Source organism: Dipodomys merriami, unplaced genomic scaffold, assembly GCF_024711535.1.
Source record: "Dipodomys merriami isolate MVZ:Mamm:240054 unplaced genomic scaffold, mDipMer1.0.p SCAF_19, whole genome shotgun sequence".
Classification (NCBI taxonomy): Eukaryota; Metazoa; Chordata; class Mammalia; order Rodentia; family Heteromyidae; genus Dipodomys; species Dipodomys merriami.
This window is the reverse complement of record NW_027203270.1, coordinates 12,086,999-12,106,344: the sequence shown is the minus strand read 5'-3', so window position 1 is coordinate 12,106,344 and position 19,346 is coordinate 12,086,999. Positions and strand designations below refer to the sequence as shown.

Sequence of the window (19,346 nt, the reverse complement as noted above, 5' to 3'; positions counted from 1 at the left end):
CTCAATCTTGAGTCTGGTGCACCCAAACATGTCCTGAAGCAGGGCTGAGCTTCCACCCAGCTGGGCCACAGCCACCTCTGCAGACAGGCCTTCCCTGAAGACACAATTCCCATGCTCTCTAGTGACACCTGGTGCAGCTGCTGGGAATATCCAGGCAGAGGACCCACCCCCTCAGCTTCTGGGATTTGGGGGGCCTGGTGGTATAGCTCTGGGGAAAAGATAAAATTCCTAGTCCACACATTAGAGGATCCCAGGACAGGTGGCCATGGAGGTCCCAAGCCAAAGACCCAGGGTCACAGAAACAGATGGTCAACCATTGGCCCTGTTAGAAGCTGAAGTGCTACTAGGAGACTGGTGGCTCAGGGCTGGCCAGGACTGTCCCAGGCTCCTCCCTTCTCTGCTTCAGTAGGAGAGAGACTGGAAGCAGCAGCAGCTCAGGCTATCAGCAGCCCTTCTTCTGTCTCCCTATCCCATTTTGCCAACAGATCCCCCTCCACTTGGCTCTGTCTGATGGTCAATGAGATGAGAAGTTAACACACATCTCTGGGTCCTGGCAGAGATCTGTGGGGAATCTGATACAAGCTGTGGGACTTATCAGAGCAAGGCACACATACGCCTGACATCCTGTGTGGTTTCAGGGGACCCCAGGCCTTAGGATCCTCAACTAAGGCCTCCTTAGTCACCATCATGTTGTCTCCACTGACTGCAGGGTGGACTGGCATTTCCACCCACTTCCATTTCCATAGAAGGCATACAGGAGTGGGAGTCAGTAAGACATGGCATCCAGGAGGAGGGAAGGAGGATAAAACGTCTTGGAACCCCTTAGATGGTCAGAACATATTCTGCATTCTTCTCCCAATAGTGTTCATGTTTATTTAAGAAAGAACCCCTTTCTTCACTGTATCTTCAGAAAGAGCCATGTTTTCCCAATTGGAGCAGGGGGAGACACTCCCCTGTACAAGTACTAGAGAGAGTACCCAGTAGGCTCTTGGGAGTCACAGCAAAGCAGATAGGAACCACAGAGGCATCTCAGTTGTTTCCAGAGTTATGTGGGCCAAATCCCAGGTACCTGGCCACTGCAGACCTGCACACATCTATAAAAGCTCTCTTAATTTCCTTAAGGAGTCAATTCCAGAATTGGGAAACAGAAAAGCCAGGAATAACCAAACACTGTGACTTCAAGACAGTACAAACCAGAGCAGGGGGAGGGAGGGAGAGGGAGGGGCTGGACAATAGCTATGATCTGTCTAAAACACATAGACCAGTCATGCTTGTTACTTCCTGCCAGAGGAAAAAAGCACTGATCTTATAAACTCCTTGGGGGGAAAGAATATAGTCAGAATCAAAAGTTGACACAAATGTTGACCAAATACAAAGGCGGGGAAAAAAGATTTTTGTGGGAAGGAAATTTGAAGTTGTCTATTGAAAGTTTATAAAACTTTCTGCAATAAGGAGACAGTGCCAGTGATGGCCAGCAGGTGGTACCGTGCAGGAAGGCTCATAAAGGCAAAGCCTGCTGACAGATGCAGCCTGTCAGACTTTTCCAGTTGTCCTTATGTAGAGAGGACACTGTGACAGATGCTCATGTGTCAGCATAGAGTCCTCTCCCCTCATTCTGCAAAGCAGGCTCTAGTCCTGTTTCTGCCATCTCCTGGCAGTGTGACCTAGTCTCTATGCAAAAGGCTAGACAGTTTTCCATGGTCCCCTCCCAGCAAGACACTACCCACCTGGGGGCCCACCTCCAGGCAGGCCCCTGCCCTGCTCCCTTGCCCAGCCATGGTGGACTCAAGCACCCAGGTGGCAGTTAGTGGAATCATGCAGAGGACTCACCTGGAAATATAAACTGCTGTCTATGATGAATGAAGTAGGCAGCTTTAAACAGAAGAGGAGGTGAGTCACACACACAGAATGCGAATGCAGCCAGGGAGGAGGGAGGATGGTGGGCTTGGTTACTGGGCAGGGGACCTGCTCCACCTGACCCACCCCAGGTGGGTGTGGAAAGGACAGAGCTATGCAAAAAGGAGGAAGTGAGCTGTGGAAAATGGGTGCTGGCAGGAAGCCCAGGAGCGAAAGGGCAGCTGAGAAAAGGGGCGTTCTAGGCCCATCTCAGCAGCCCCCTGGCTGTAGAGCCCTGGGCAGTGCATGGCTCTGAGAAAGCTCTAGCCACTTCTACTTTGAGAAATGTACATGAGCCAGGGGAGCAAGATACAATGAGTGAGAAAAATTGGTTCTGAAAAAGTTTATCATGACGCATTGTATCTAAAGAAGGGTCCTAGTGACTCATACCTATAATCCTAACTACTCAAGAGGCTGAGATCTGAGGATCATGGTTTGAAGCCAGCTTGGGCCAAAAAGTCTGAGAATCTTATCTCCAATAAGCGGGAAAAAAAAGTCAGAAGTGGAGCTGTGGCTCAAGGGGCAGACTGCCAGTCTTGAGCAAAAAAGCTTAGGGACAATACCTAGGTCCTGAGTTAAAGCCCCAGTACTGGTACACACCACAAAAGGTTGCACTGTACTTTTTTTTTTTTTTTTGGGTCCAGTCATGGGGCCTGAACTCTGGGCCTGGGCGCTGTCCCTCAGCTCTTCAGCTCAAGGCTAGCGCTCTACCACTTGAGCCACAGCGCCACTTCCGGCTTTTTTTTCTTTTTGCTTATGTGGTGCTGAGGAATCAAACCCAGGGCCTCAGGCATGCAAGGCAAGCGCTCTACCACTGAGCCACCTTCCCAGACCCTGCACTGTACTTATAAACTGATTTACTGAATTGAAACCCCTTTGTACAATTACTTAAATAATTTTTTTTTAAAAAGGCTTAACAGTGTGTATATAACAGCCTCCTCCCCTTTAGTCCACCTGAGCCCCAGAGTACCTCCATCTCATCTACCCATTTCCTGCACACACAAAACCATCCTGTCTATTGTGTGACAGAGTGGTTTTGAGAAGAGCCTTCTCTATGTTGCCTAGGCTGGTCTCAAATGCATGGGCACAAGCAACTCCTAACTCATCCTCTTGAGTAGCTGAGACTTCAGGCGCTCACCACCATGCCCACCTGACCCTGAACGTTCTAACTTCAATTCCACCACTGGCAAGGCTCTAGGCTCTTGGCAAGATGGTTAACCTCTCCAGGTGCCTCACTGAAAATGGGGGAGCATAACTGCTCTCCTAGTTTAGTCTTGAAGATCATGTCTAATGCCCCAGAGGGGCTTGCATGATGGCTCCCTGAGACTGTGGAGAGAGAGGCCTAGGTAGCGGGGTCAATGAGGGCCAAGTTCTCTCTTGGGACATCAGTAAAAAGGACTTTTTCTCTAACTTGTTTTTCAAACAAGCTTTCCTTTTAAAAGGCCCAGACTAGATGGTAAGTAAAGGGCCAGTTTCCCAGAAGAATGACAGCATAGAATAGGAGGAGGTTAATCAAATGGGCCATCACTCAAGAGGAGGGGGAGCGTGGGTGTGCTTAAGGCATTAGTTCATGTCAGGAGATCAACCACGTGCACCTCAAGACCAAAGAGCAAGCAAAAAAGACAAGCAGTCCCACAAAGCCCCAAGCTGTCACCACCCTAAAACAAGTCCCCTGGGACCTGGGAGAGATGGGCCCCGAGGCTGCCTAGCCTGCCGGTGGCTGCATGTCCACAGCACAGGGACAGCCTTCCCTCTGTCCTCTCTGGCTCAGAGCCAGTGATGGGTACCAACCTGGAGCCCACAGGTAGCAGAGGGCAGAGGGCCTGTGGCTAAGCCTATAGCAAATGGGTGTCATAACCATCCCTTCCCTCCCCATCCAGGACTGTTTGTAAACATAAGTAAAGCAAGGCTGAGATGGACAGCAAGGAGCTGCCAGGAGGCCAGGTCATCAGCTTAGTCCTGCCTAAGCTTGTGAGCTTGCCTCCATTACCTGGAGAGGCTGAGCCAGACGGAAGCTGAGGACAGAAGAGGCCAAGATCTTGGCCTTGGCCTGCAGACCCCAGGGCAGCCTGTTCTTGGTGTTGTAGGTTGCTCTGGATCAGGCATGCTCTGCCAGCACTGCCCTCAATTGTACAGTGGGCACATCTCATCCCAGCCTCATATAGTTTCCTTGTTTAACACACAGCTATGAGAAGTTTCCTTTGAGTAGCTGGCCCAATCAGAGTGGGGAGGTGGCAGAACCTGCATGTCCTCTCCCTAATCGGAATCCAGCTCTGAGTGACTGCCCTCAGAAGAAGCCACAGGAGAGCAGCATGAGGATCATGCCAAAAACCCGGGCTCTGGGTCAGATGGACTTGGGTTCAGTCCTGGCTCTGTGTGCTACAAGCTGAACAACTCATGGCAAGTTACTTCCTCACGCTGAACCTCAGTGTACCCATCTACAAAATGTGTACAACAGCAGCAACCTCCTACTGTGCTTCATACACCTCAGCGCTCAGTATAGCAGCGGCATCTCACTCTGAATCTGCTAGGCCAGCTGGGAGTTAGAGATCTGAGAATCAGAAAAGCCCGGAAGTGGGGTACCTGGGAAGTTGAACCTGCTGTCCCGTTGGCCAGGTGAGGGGTTGGGGGGAGTGGTGGCACTGGACGGGTTCGACGAGGTCGGGAAGGGCGCTGGCGAAGAAGGTGTGGAGGACGTGGTGGAGGATGGGTTGCTGCTGGAGTCCAGGTGATTCATGGCTGGAGGATGCTCCTGTAGGACCAGAGCAGTCGAGGTGGGACCAGCTGGGACCCTCCGAGGCCCTCAGACAAGGATAAGGTCAGCCTAGGGGTCCTCAGGGTTCTGCCCTCAGCTCTGAATCCTCCAGACCTAACGTGTGAGGGAGGTGGGACTTAAAGCCCGGCCCCTACAGCACATATGTCCACCTTTTTTCAGTTCATACTTTCCTCCCAGGGCAAAGCCCTTCCTGAATCCTCCTACTGGGACCATGCTCCTCCTCTCTATCCTTCCCCAGCTCCCAGCAGGTCTTTCGCAGACCACAGCTGTCGACTAGACTCGAGTGGTTTGCTGAGGACTGGCTCTCCCATGCAACACCCGCTTGCTTTGGGGCTAGACACTGGAAGGTTTATTCAATGAGTTAATGGATTCACCATCACACAAGTGTTTACACAGCATCTACTATATACCAGGCACTGTACGAGGAACAGGGAGACCATGAGGAGGAAGATGTATGGGGACCTCATAGGCCAGTCCCCAAAATACTGAGGACTCAGATCCCAGTTAAAACACAAAACCGACACTGGGATGATAATGCTGGGTGCCAGGAGACTCCTGGCATCTCCAAACTGAGATGGCCAAGGGCCAAGTAGATGTGGACAGAACGGCTCAACAGTGGGTCCAGGTGGGTAGAGAGGAGGAGCAAACATGCCAGGCTGTGGGGTGAGCACATGAGGACCAGTTGGTACCGAGGGGTGACTGGACAGGAGCAAAGACTGGTAACGAAGGTGCTGGGCCTGGGAGGTGTTGGCATTCCTGAGGAATTTCACCTGTCTGTAACAGGCTGAAGAGGTGATGGTGATGGAAGAGGTGATGGTGATGGAAGGGTAATGAGTAAACTCATTGCCTTAGAACTGTTACCTCCACCTCACACAAGAGGAGGCTGAGGCACAGAGAGGTCAAGCAGCTCACTTGAGGACACAGAGGCGGCAAAGGGGATAGTTCACAATTTGCCCAGGGCTGAGGATCTGCTAGAATCTGAATGCTTATGTTCCCCTAAAATGTGCATTTGAAATTCTGACCCTCCTTGGCTGGCATTAAGAAGGGGACTTTGAGGAGGTGCTTGGGTCTTGTGGATGGGGCCTCAGGAATGGTCTGAGCACCTCTGTAAAGGAGGCCAAGGGAGCTTGTAGGCCTGTCCCATCACATGGGGGTATAGCAAGTAGGAGCCGGGACCCAGCCTCCGTCTCCCTGTGGGTACAAGGGGGGGTGGGGTAACTAACATTATGTGCAGGTTCAATGAAAACACTGATGGAAGATTCTAGCACATCACAAGCACCCAAGCAATGTTGGCTCAGAGAACCATAGTTGCCTACATACAGTCTGGGAGAAACAGGATGCCTACAACGGGGCTCAGGCAGGGTCCCGAGGCCACAGGGTCACGGTGTGAGCATGCCACACCAGTCCTGCATCCCCGCCGGACCCCAGGAGAAGGTTCAGCAGGAAGAGATCCCCGGGAAATATGGGTGGCTGTTCTGGACAGAAGCACAGACCAGGGGGTACTACTGGCTTACCTTCTTTGTCAGTGCCTTGGGGAGGGTTCCAAAGTGGGGTTCAGCCGCTCTATCCACTGGATTGTTGATATCTGAGGGGACAGATTCTGTCCTCCGGAGCCTTGCTACTGTTTTAGAAGTGGGAGGGGGCGTTAGCAAGAACTACGTGAAACGGGCCCAGATCCCGGGAGGTGGAGGACAGGAAGGCAGCACTCACGGGGAAGAAAGGATATTCTACAGGCCGGTGCTTCCTTTGTACACTTGTTGTGACATTTCAATCTGGTAGAAAAAAAAAAAAAAAAAAGACAAAATCAGGGATTGGAGGGCCCCACCAGTACCTCCCAGCTCTGTATTGTGTTTGTCTGTGACTGCCTCAGTTTCTACCAACATCTCAACCAACATTAACTCTGAAGTGCCCAACAGTCCACCTTCATAGCAGTTGCTGTTGTCCAATCAGCTTGCCTAGTTCTGCTGAAGTCCACCAAGTCCTCCTGGTACAGAAGGCTGCACTGGACCTGGGATCACTCATTGCTCCACACTCATCCACTTCCCCACCCCCTCACTCCCCGCCTACTTTCTAAGGCTGGGGGACCTGTTGCACTCAGAAACAAATGTGAACTTATAAAGTAATTAGAAGGACAATGTCTGCAACATCAAAGGATCCTGGGGACCCTGAGGAGCTTTTGCATTCATGAAAGAGCGGGGCTCTGCAGCCAAATATAGGTGGCTCACACTTGTAATTCTAGCTACTTAGGAGGCTGAGATCTGAAGATCCTAGTTCAAAGCCAACCTAGGCAAACAAAAAAACCTGAAATGGAACTGTAGCTTAGTGGTCAGCCTTGAATGGAAAAGAGTACAAGGTTCCAAGTTCAAACCCCAGTACCAGCACACACACATACAAAAGAGCTGCCACATCCACTAGCATGGATGTATAGAGCAGTCCTGATGGATTCATCTTCCCCGATGTATAAATGACACAGATGAAGTCCAGAAAGGTCAAGCATCTTGCCTCAAGTCTCACAGCAAGGTGGGGCTAGGTGAGCTGCAAAGTGAGACTCTGGGCCACCGATCGTAAGGGGAGACCCACCAGAAAGCAGAGACAGACTGCCCACCTCACACTGTTCCCTGTCCTGTCCTTGCTCACTAGAAACCACAGTAAAGCAGGGTGTGGATGGAATCTACATTCCCTCCTCACTCTCCCCATTTCAACCATCATCCATCACCTGTCCACTTCCCACATCGTGTGTGTGTGTGTGTGTGTGCGCGCGCGCGCTAAAATGTAAAGCGAAACTTTAGAATGCCTTATGGCTCCCAGGCCAGCCCCCACTTCCCACCCTGCCTTTGAATTCTCTTTCTCTCTTGGTCTACTTAGTAAACTTGTCATCCTCCAAAGCCCACCTAACAGTTCCCTTCTTCCCAGAGTGCCTCACTTACATCTCCTCTAGAGAGGGCCCATCACTCTTGTGCTGGATGGGATTGTGAACCACAGGCTTAAGAGAACTTTCCTGAGCTCTGACATGACCTAAGTCCAAGAATAAAGTACCAGGGCTATGGATCCCTCCCATACACGCCTGTCACCTGCAATGCTTGCACTTCACTCCAAACATCATGCTCTTCTGGCACACGTGGCAGACCTGCGACAGCCAGGACTTGGTGGAGAACCTGCAGGGTTGGACATACCCATGGAGATCAGAGCCTGGCTACTGAAGGAACTATTTGGTTCCAACCCCCAGTCCCAAGAGCTGAGCCCCAGGAGCCCTTGCTCCTCGTTCCCCTGAGGATTCAGATTTCCAGCTACGATTGAACTAATCACCAGTGAGCATCACTGGCAAGGCCAGTCCTTAGAATTTACTTCCCTTCCCCATATTTCCTGGGTGCCTAACAGGCAAAGGTGCCCGTGTAGCATGCGTATGGCAGAATGACCATATATATCCATCAGCAGGTAACCCACTGGAGTACAGTTTTCCCCTACAAAGGCTTGGAGAATAAAATAAAGAAATTCCTTCCATGTGCATATTAATGACCTACAAATCACATGCCAAGTGACCAAAGTGAGCTAGGATATGATCAGGCACAGGAAGAAATAATCTATGCTGACAGACTTGAATCTGAACTGCAGAGCAGTGACAGAGCCAGACAACGAACTTCCTGGGTGCTGCAATATCTTTGTAGTTTCATCTGGATATATAGACACATAGACATACATATATAAATCCCAGTGTGTATTTTGTCCTATACAGATCATGCAATTTCAAAGCAAAGTATAAACCAGCGAATAGCATATACAGTGTACGGGTCAGATCTGCTTGTCTAAAGTATCTCTTGAAGGATACCTAGGAAACTCTTGAGATTTGTTGACAGCACAAGTGGGGGCCAAGGAACAGGAATGGGGAGCCTTTCTCTCCACCCCTTCAAACCTCCTGACTATTGAATGTATTTTCAGTCTAAAATCTATTTTTTAAAAAAAATGGAGGAAAAAATAGATGGGACCTAGAAACAAGGATGGGTTTAAGCAGGTAGCATCCTCCAGAAAAATAAAGCCTCAGGCCAGTCCTCAGGGCAGGAAGAACTAAGAGTGGGGGGAATACTATTTTGCTTTGTTCATTTTTTTAAAAAAGCATAGTATCACAGGATTAACATAATGACTATGTATCACACTGGTGGAACAATTTTAATGTGTCCACAAACTTAGCTCACTTGTCATTAAGATCCTCCCCCAGGAATTAGGCAGGTCTAGGATTTTGGGCAGTTGGCTCAGAGAACATAGGAGAGGGCCTAGTCTAGCCCTCCTCTCTCTGCATGGGTGTACAGTAGATCTTGGGTACCAGATCTCAGATCTGCCAAGGCTCCAGGCAGAAGTCCCTGGAAAGCCCCTGGGCTCAAGCTCTATCTCACTGGCAATATGACCTCAACATGTGCCTCAACCAGCTAGAGCAGATAGCACAACTCAACAGGGAATCCTGGCACCCTGTGGAACTCAGGCCAGCTCTGTAGCCCCTCCCCACCTGGACCTACCTGTGTGTCACCGAGAGTCCGATGTCCCTTCGTACCATCTGTGGGGATCCATGTTGGAGATCTGCAGGGGCAGAGGCCAGGTTGGGTAAACTGAGGAAGCTCTGCCTCTGATGGTGTGTGCCTGTGACCTTCTAGTTCAGGGATCATAGGCTCTAATGGAATGGGGTGGTACATCTCATGGTACAAAGACAAACAAACCAATGTGTATGAAACAGGGGTGGGCCAGCCAGGGGATTGGAGCAGGCCACCATCTCACAGTGGCCTGTACCACCTTCATGCAGAGTTCTGCTTCAGTGGACAGCAGGCTTGGGAGGCAGAAAATGCAAAGGCAAGAGAAATTTTGCACTGCCTTACTCATGAACATCCTGCTTCTGGGCCTTAATTCTGTTTACACCTTATGTAGGTAGAAGCTTGATGGCGGTGAAGGGCTCAGGGCGATCCACACACCTCAACTTGTGCTCTTCTGGCCAGCAGACACTGAGGACATTTCTCTACGAGCCACCCTTGCTAGTCTTGAAGGAAGGCAAGGACTGTGTAAAACTCCACAGGGCTAGCCCAACCTGCCACACAGTAGGCCCAGCCTTTGGAGATGTCTCCAGCACCTCCTTGCTTTGCTGAGAAGGGCCTTTGCCTCCTTGGAGTGTTTCCTAGGGACTTCCTTAAGAACAGACTTGGGCAGGCTGTGCAGGAATGAACAGCTGGACACAGTCCACCTAAAGCAGAGTCATTCATCGCCTGCAGTTCTCTGGCACATTTGTGACAGGGTAGACACCCCCCAACTTCCTCCTGGACCACTCTAGTCAGAAGCAAAGGCAACTAAAACATATTGTTAGTGGTGTGAGCCACCAGCTAAAGAGACACAGACAACAGGAAGATGAAAGGTCAGCCATTTAGCTCAGAGCACACCCTCTGATTGGAACATCAGCCTCAGGTATAGGGACTGGATAATTACCAAAGAGCACCCCACTCTTTGGTGTAGATGGAGCACAGATCCTGAAAGCCCAATAGTCTCACTGTTGGGTCGATAACTGTAGAATAACAGGGTCAGGACTGTCCTATGGAAGAGCTGTCAACGACCCCTCCCCTCTTTTTTTTTTTTTTTTTGGTCCGCCATGGGCCTTGAACTCTGAGCATGGGCGCTGTCCCTGTAATGCTCTACCACTTGAGCCACAGTGCCACTTCCGGTTCTCTGGTGGTTGAGTCACAGACTTTCCTGCTCCAGCTGGCTTTGAATTGCAATCCTCAGATCTCAGCCTCTGAGTAGCTAGGATTACAGGTATGAGCCATCAGATCCTAGCTCAAGGCCCGCCCCGCCCTGTTTTGCACCCCAACCTTCCCTGGGTACCTGCAGCAGCTCCCTCCAGAACTACTGCTACAAACCCTTCCTCCTCCCAATAGCTTACCCATAGCCCCTTCACTCTGCTAAGCAGTGAAACTTAAGAAACTGAGGCATCTCTGGCTTCCGCTCAGATGCCAGTGCCAGCAGTCTCCACTGCTTTTAGTCATGAGAAGCTCCACAGAGCAGTACGAGACACTCATTCCAGCCCTGAGATTCAGGGTGGAAAAGGGGCTACCTCTTCCCCATCCAGGGGGATATGCACCCTGTGATTCAGAGCTGTCATCAGGACTGTGTTACCATGAGGAGACAGGGGTCTGGGGACCTTTACCAGGGCTCTGAGAGCCCCAAGCAGGCAGCGGCGCCTCCTTCTGGGAGCACTGTTGTATCAGGGGAGCCCTGAGGGCAAGCATCCGCCATGCAGGGCATTCCAGATGGCAAGGTGGAGACAGGGCCCATCTGGTCTTTATTTCTCAGAAAGGAGCCATGTGCTGGGCTGAGGTCACCTGTCCCTTTAAAGCCACCGGTGTCAGAGCTATTTTCTGCAGTGGTTACTAGCCCTCTGCTTCTGGACTTCAGAAAGGCCAAGTGAGCTAAGAGAGGGTCAGAGAAATCCACCCCCGACGGGGACAGCAACACAAATGTGACTTCTGGTAGCAGAGGGGACGAAAACGAATCACTCTTACCCAACCTGGAGGAGACAAAAGGAGAGAGAGGGATTATGTCACCATGCTGGCTCATCCTGTTCCTAGACCGTTATTACCCTGGGGAGGGAGAAGGCCAGGAGCTGGGACAAGGGACAGAGGCCTAATTTGGGACAGGCTGAGTGACTAGGGGAATGCCAGCAATGCCTGTGGAGACAGCTAAATAAGAACTTGTGATGTGACTCTAACAGAAGAGCTTACTTAAACCTAGCCAGCATGACAGAATTCACCTCATTTCTCAGCTGAGAAAATAGAGATTCGTAGAGTCTTCCTAGGTCATGTGACCCATAGGTGGGGGAGTCCTGCCTAGGGTCTAGGCAGGATATCCTGGAGAGGTTATGGCTGGGCCAAGAGGGAAAGGAGAATAGCTGTGCAGAACTCAAAGGTGAACCCCAAGATGGACCAAGTAAGAACACCTCCTCTGAGGCTGCCGTTGTCTCCAGGAATGAAGGAGCTAAGGGTCACCTATGTCAGGGCTGGTTCTGGTTGGGGGGAGGAGGGAAGAATGGAGTAGGGGTGGATTCAGAATCCCAGGATCTTGCGTGGGAGCAAGTGAGTCCAGCAAACAAGACTCCAGGGCCTGAGGAACCCTCTAGACAAGGAGGGAAGCCGGTGTGCCAATCCTCAGGGGTGCAAGAAGGAAAAAGGCACACAAAGAAAACAGTTTCCTTTCAGTCCTGACCACATGGGTCCTCTGCAGGGACAAGTTTTGTATCAACAACAATAACAACAATAACAAAAACTCCACAATGACCTAAATGTCCAGTAGAAGACAAGTTAAATAAACTGTAAATAAATGATACGAAAGAAGTTTATGTGAGTGTATTTGAATTGCTACAGGAGTATATAAACAGAAATGACACGCTGTTTGGCTCCTGAAAGGAAGCCAGGTGACTGAGTAAAAAATGGTGGAGGTCTACTTTTTCCTGTCTAACTCCACAGAGACAGGAGACATGGGCCACAACACTAGGATTTTGGACCATGTGACCGTCATTTACTCAATAAAAATGCTATGTAAGTAGTTGTTAAACTGTACTGTTTAAGACATAAGGACAAGAGACTGGCATGGTGGTACACGCCTATAATCCTAGATGGCTGAGACAGTAGAATTTTGAGTTCAAGGCCAATCTGGGCTACAAAGAAGAAAGAGAGAGAGAGTGAGAGAGAGAGAGAGAGAGAGAGACAGAGAGAGAGAGAGAGAGAAAGGAAGAAAGGAAGGAAGGAAGGAAGGAAGGAAGGAAGGAAGGAAGGAAGGAAGGAAGGAAGGAAGGAAGGAAGGAAGAAGAGAGGAGGGAGGAAGGAAGGCAAAGGGAAAAAGTCTGAACATGTTCAGTACCAATATATGGCACACCTGCCTTATTTCTGGATTTGTTACATATAGTTCTAATCAAGCATAGTTTACAAAAAGTTCCTATGTGTTGATAAAGAACTCAGTCTGCCCTGCAGTTACTGTTACCTTCAGTTGTGTTTGAACTGTATCCTGAGCATTTATGGTTTCTCCCCAATGGATCAATGTAGGCTTAATTATATACTGTGTATCAGCCAAAAAAAAAAAAAAAAAAAGGTAACTTTTCCTTTTCCAGATTATTCCCAGTGTGGAAATAAGGAAAGGAGACTGGCATGGCAGTTCACACCTGTAATCCTAGAAGTCAGAAGGCTGAGATTGGGATTGAGTTCCGGGTGGTAGTTGCTCTACCAGCCTGTGAGAAACAAACCTTTGTTGTTTTAAGCCAGGGATTTGGGGAGCTATTTTTTTTTTGTTTGTTTTTTGTTTTTGCCGGTCGTGGACCTGAACTCTGGGCCTAGGCGCTGCCCCTCAACTCTTCAGCTCAAGGCAAGTGCTCTACCGCTTGAGCCACAGCAGCACTTCTGGCTTTTTCTGTTTATGTGGTGCTGAGGAATCGAACCCAGGGCCTCATGCATGCAAGGCAAGCACTCTACCACTGAGCCACTTTCCCAGCCCTGGGAGCTGTTTATCATTGCAAGCCTAACCCAGCCTACCCTGCCTTGTTTCACATGTACCAAAAAGCACTTAGAGGGATTCAGACTGAAATGCTTGTTTGTGTGCTGCCTAGACTGAGAGGTGGAGGCACCTTTTGCTTTTCATTACTCCTATATGGGTTGATTTTCTTTCTTTTTCCTTTTTATTTTGCAGAGCTGAGGATCGAACTCAGAGCCTTGTACTTGCTAAGTAAGTACTTTTCCACTGAGCTAAATTCCCAGCCCTGCGTTTCTTTCCTTTTTTGTTTTTGGTTGCTTGTGGGGCTTGAACTCTGGGCCTGGGCACTGTCCCTCAGCTCTTCAGCTCAAGACCAGCTCTCTACCACTTGAGCTACAGCACCACTTCCGGTTTTCTGAGTGGTTCATTAGAGATAAGTCTCTCGGCCTTTCCAGCCTGGGCTGGCTTTGAACCTTGGTCCTCAGATTTCAGCCTCCTGAGTAGCTAGGATTATAGGTGTGAGCAACTGGCACCCAGCTCCTTTTTTTTTTCTTTTTTTTGTGGGGGGAGTCTGGTCGTGGGGCCTGAACTCTGGGCCTGGGCGCTGTCCCTCAGCTCTGCAGCTAAAGGCTAGCGCTCTACCACTTGAGCCACAGCGCCACTTCCGGCTTTTTTCTTTTTATGTGGTGCTGAGGAATCGAACCCAGGGCCTCATGCATGCAAGGCAAGTGCTCTACCACTGAGCCACCTTCCCAGCTCCTCCTTTTTTTTTCTTTTCTGTTCCTTAATGAGCAGAAAGTTGCAGTGCAAACTCACCTCATTGGGGAGACCTCGTCGATGCGGTTCCCCAGCTGGGACTCATGGGACTTGCTGCGGGTGAGTGTGGGGAAGCCGGGCAGCAGCTGGAAGACCTTTCGGCTGGGTGGCGGGGGCGTCCTAGGTGGCTTCAGCTTGGCGTGCCGTCGCAGCTGGGGCGTGGTGGGGGGTGTGATGAAGCTGTGCAGGGCCCGGGGCGTCAGCCGACCGCTGGCGTGCAGGGGGATACAGGTATCTGAGAAGCCCTCACTAAGGCCCGGGGCTGGGGAGTCGGAGGCGGGCAGAGCAGAGACAGAGACGGAGCGGGGGCCCTGGGCACTGTTGCCCACTCTGCCCAGCTGGGCATTCCCTGGGGGCCAGGGCAGGCTGGCAGGGGACAGGGTGTCCACAGAAGGCCCCGAGCCACTTCCACGCCGAGCATCCACGCAGCTCCAGCCTGCGTCCTCCTTGTGCTCTCCTCCTGTGGGCCAAGGGGTGACACAGGGCTGGGATTGGGACTCTCAGGGGCCCCAACTGTCCAGAGCAGTCAGTACTGTCTGTGGTGACCACGTTTCTCACAGTGTGGCTTTACCTCCTGGTTCTACCTGGCCTGTCCAGGTCTTTCATCCCCTTCCCCCCAGCACCATCCATGGCACCCAGGTGACATAAGGCCATTCAGCACAACGACCACCTCCACTGTGGAGGGCAAAAGGAGGCCCAGAGAGGCCCCAAAGTAGACTACCCCAGAAAAAGAAGTGGTGTGGTAACTGATCTTAGGTTAGGAAAGGGAAACTAGAGTATGACAAGCAAGTAAAGACTCCACTTTTAAGAAAATTCAAATAGCCAGGCATGGTGGTTCATGCCTATAATCCCAGCAGTAGAGAGGGGATAGGGAGGAAGGGAGGAAGGTGAGGAAGGAGGGCCATCAGTTCAAGGGCAGCCTGCATGAACTACAGAGTGAGACCCTGTTTTAAAAAAAACAAAAATAAGTGGAGGGAACTATAGCTTAAGCAATACAGCAACAGCCCTGAGTGAAAAAAGAGGGGCAGCAGCTAGCCTCTGGGTTCAAGCCCAAGTACTGACACACAAACGAACAAATAGCAGCAAACAACAGGGTCCACAGCTACTCCCTTCTGAAGGGGTGACCTTCATCTGACCTCAGCATGACCCTTTGTCCCAGGCTGCTGAGACTTCAAGGCTTTAAGAGGTTTGAATCCAAGGCCTAGCTGGTCCACGTGTTGAAGTTTCTGCAGGGTTTAAAGGTAGGAGACACAGGCCCCATGCTTCTAGAGTCCAGTAGAGTGATGGACACAAAACATGGCCTGCTGTGAGCTTGGACAGAAAGGGGCATGGGGACTCTGCAGGGGAGGTGGAGCCACTACCAGCCAAAGAGGGCTGGCACCTTCCAAGACCTATAGAGTCCAGTGTTCCTGGTCAAGACAAGTGAGGGAGAGGCAAATGAAGACGAGGGTCAGGCCAGCTGGGTCAGCCTAGGAAGGGCCTCAGGTATCTTACCAGTCTGCAGGTTTGAAAGACGAGAGATGCTAGAAGGTGGAAGATAGGCAGAAGACTTTAGAGGCTATGGGAGGAAGGAGGAGCCACCTCTCTTCTCTCATCCTCATTGGTGGGTAGCAAGGCCAGGAAGGAAGACTGACTCAAGTCAAGCTAGCCTTCTACACAGGAGCCCTTTTGATAGTTGCTATGTATGCCCTGTCTCCCCTACATGCTCCTCTCTTCTCTCCACTGTCCAAGTGAGGCCCCTGTGAGTCAGAGATACCAAAATCCCTGCCCCAGGATGCGCAATGAACTCCTCGACCTCAATCACAGCACTATGCTTCTCTTCCACTGATTTTAATACAGTGGAACAGCTTTGAAGGTAATGAGCTCTCTGTCATCAGAGGTGGCTGAGCCTAGCTGATAAGGCTATGCATCTGCAAACAGCCCTCCTCCCACTTTTGCGTGGAGAAGTTACACTCTCAAGTCAACTAGGTAGCCAAGACAGCCCTTGTGTCCCCATGCTGCTTGCTTCTTAGAACCATAGCCACGATTGACCATCAGCTTATATGCTAGCCTATAGGAGACACTGGATGTATGATTGTTCCTTATAGGAGAACAAGTTCCATAAACCTGGGGACAAGTCTGCCACCAAAAGAATTAAGTCCTGAATTCTCCAAGTTGCCTATTTTAATTATCTTTGCTTAGGGTCAGTTCAGGGATGGGACTTGAGGTTCAGGCAATATCAAAGGCCACTTGCACAGACTGACTAGTAGAAGAGTTCATGAATTGATTAGTAATGTCTGCTTCAGATGCAGGATTAAGAGTATCAGTAGGAATTCTCTATGCACCAGCACAGATAGCTATCTTTCGTGCATCTTTCTTAAGACCAGAGGCCACAAGGAAATTGATTTCAACATTTTCCATCTCTCCTCAGGCCTAATACTTGTTCTTTTTTAGAATATCTAGGCATGTCACCTTAACTCACTGCATCTTCACAACAACCCTATGACAAGAGGGACTGCTATTAGTCCCATTGAACAGATGAAAAACCTGAGGCACTGCGGTCCCATGGATCCTAACTGGTTGGTCATACAGAGGTCAGATCCACAGCCCATTGCCACAGGGCCACTCTTACCACGCTCTGCTGGATGGCAATAAAATGCTCTGAAAGCCTGACCCTACGGAGGAAACATTGGTACCCTAGTCCCTAGCAGGCACTATTGAAATACAGCCACAGCTAGGCAGAACCAAGGACTTCATTGTGCACTGGGATTGGGCCAGGTCTCTCAAAGCTCCACTAAGGTTCCTCTCGGGCTGACACTGAGTGAAAGAGAAGGAACCTGGTAACGGTCCCCTTCCCAGGACTTCCTCCTGAGCACAGTGGAACTACCTAGTTTCTTTGAGACCAAAAGAAATAGGCTGTGCCTATGCCAGATGTGGGGCCCAGACCCCACACTTAGCACTGCCAATGCCCAGGCACTTTGAGCTATACACCACCTCTTCCAAGGCTTCAACCACCAAGTATGCCAAATGTCTGGCACACAGCCATGTTTAATGAGTTAGTGATTTCCCTGTCTTGGCACCTTGGATGGAAAGACAGAAGCCTTTGTAATTTCAGTGGATTACCACCACTTGCCAGCTGGCTCCTCTACAATTTTTTTAACAACAGCTATAAGGGATGGAGGATTGTAGAGTGACCCCAAAGATGCCAGTTTGGGAGGGAAGTCCTTTAACTTTTCACTATATGGAAACAACTCAGCCAACATTGGAGGATGAGTCTGATGGTGATCCTGGCTCTGCTACCAACAGAGCATGCTGTGTCCCTGACCATACCCCTTGCCCTCTCTGGGCTCAAATCTCTCCTATAAGATGTGGGGACGAGACCGATGATCATGCCTCTATCATATGTATCTCCAGCACCTGCCAAGAGACTTGGAGTGACAAGAGTCTCCCAACGGAGTGAAACTTTCTACGCTGAGTTCCATGTGCAGATGGCTTCATACAGTGGAAAATTAAAATCTAATCCTCTCTGGGGGGAAAGAAACCGAGCAGAACATAAGCCTTGGTGCCTTCCTTAAGCCTCAGGCAAGCTGGAGATAACACAGGGAGCTCAGATAATTTAAAAGGGGCCTAATTCCATTCATTAGGCTTATTTTAATGTCATATCTGAGTGGTAGAAGGAGCAGTAAGCCAGGCATTTGGAGCTATTTCCATGGCAAGATTTACAGAGCCTGTGAATAATTCCCAAGGAGCCATAGTAATGCCAGAACTACAGTTTGCCTGGGATGGAAGTGTGCTCACTCAGCTGAAAAGCCGCATAATTTTTCTAATCACGCTTGGCTCAAGCTAAGCCCACACTAACATGTGAACACAGAGCTTGCTGGTGGGGTGGGACTGGAGGAAGAGGGGGAAAGGGCTAAAACGGGTGGGGGGACTGGAATGCAGGAAGCTGGTGGAGGGCCCAGAGCCACCACGCAGGCCTTCCTGCTGCAGGAAAATCATGTAAGAGCCTGCTGGGGATTCTTCACAATAGCTACAGCTTCCCATCAGACTGGCCAGGCCAATGCACATCAGAGTCCTGAGGATTCTGGGAGAGCTCCCTCAGTCAGGGCCCAACACACACTTTCTGAGCCACATTAACCATTACCAGCTGCCCCTAGAAACCCAGAGTCAGATTTGTCCAATTCCATTGCCCACCTCCCAGGGCATGGGTCAGGCCTGGGAAGACAGTTGAGGTTGAGGCCTGGCTCAGAGGAAGGTCCTACATACCCAGGCCTGTCACCTTCCGCAGGCAAGTGAGGGCTTGCTGCAGGCGGCCACATTCCTCCGCACTGGCCCCCGAGCGCCGCAGCGTCTCCTTTGCCTTCGCTTCGTCCATCTCCAGCAGAACGTCCAGTGTGAGTTCTCGGGGGATCTCCTAAGGGGAATACAGGGAAGACAAGAAACAGGGTGAGCTGCCAGTGAGCCCCAGAACCCACTGCGGCCTCCGCCTGGCTGGCCAGCCTCTCTGTGCTGAGTGGCAGGGGCCAGCTGCACGCTGGGCTGGCCTCTGACCAGAAACTACCACTTGTCTGAGGACACGGGACAGTCACATCCCAACCCCCAATGCTCCCAGAGGCAGCAGCTGAAATGGAGAGACCATCTTCATTCAGGATGGGAGGAGGAAGAAAACACCAGAGAGTTATGAACAGGGCATATGGCCTCTCTAGTTATTTTTTTTTTCCTATTTCTTGGTAGAGAAAAGTTAGGAGTCATGATAGCTTTTTGGAATGCCAAGTACTTTAAAGCTAGGTTTTTTACAACTTTGTAGATTTCAAATAAAACTGGCTTAACAAAGATTGGGTGTATGTGTGAGAGAAAGGGGGAAGGGAGGGGTGGGGGAGAGAGAGCCCTCACCAAACCCAACAGAGGTACTCTCTCTGACTCTTATTTAAAGCAGACAGGACAGATCATTGGGCCCATGTGACACCTGAAAAGAGAGGCTCAGAGAAGTACCTTCCCAGAGGAGACCATTCAGGTGAAAAGGAGAAGCTGGCAGAGCCTTAAGGTGGCCCTGTGATTGTTGTCCCCTGGTATCTTTCCTGATTACATTATGTGACAAAAGGGAAATAGTTTGCATGGCTAAAAGTAATCATCAGAGGCCTTCCAAAAGCCAACAGTTTCCTCTGGTTGGTAGTGGGAAGTCAGGGATTCCAAACATATTAACAAGAAAATGGGACCTCAGACCTACAGTCAAGTTAAGAGTTTAGAGAATGACACTCCTCCTCCCCCCAAATAGGGTATGTTTTGGCATGCTGGGCAATTTGACCTAAAGGAAACTAAGAGGCCTTAAAGCAAGTTCAGAATCCAAGTCCCTCTTACCTGGCCTGGCTTCTACCACCCAACAGCAGTGAGA

The 19,346-nt window shown here is 50.4% G+C and overlaps 1 protein-coding gene across 1 annotated transcript in view; it reads right to left on the bottom strand.

The window, feature by feature from the left end:
* Ksr1 (kinase suppressor of ras 1) overlaps positions 1-19,346 on the bottom strand; it is a 155,990-nt gene that overhangs the window by 19,780 nt on the left and 116,864 nt on the right. The window contains exons 3-12 of the mRNA XM_070026890.1: positions 18,221-18,368; positions 13,976-14,435; positions 10,848-11,207; positions 9,437-9,485; positions 9,181-9,311; positions 7,744-7,827; positions 6,383-6,444; positions 6,187-6,293; positions 4,480-4,648; positions 1,831-1,872 (exon numbers count right to left, since the gene is read on the bottom strand). Coding sequence (XP_069882991.1) covers positions 1,831-1,872; positions 4,480-4,648; positions 6,187-6,293; positions 6,383-6,444; positions 7,744-7,827; positions 9,181-9,311; positions 9,437-9,485; positions 10,848-11,207; positions 13,976-14,435; positions 18,221-18,368 — 1,612 coding nt within the window. The remainder of the gene's footprint in view (positions 1-1,830; positions 1,873-4,479; positions 4,649-6,186; positions 6,294-6,382; positions 6,445-7,743; positions 7,828-9,180; positions 9,312-9,436; positions 9,486-10,847; positions 11,208-13,975; positions 14,436-18,220; positions 18,369-19,346) is intronic.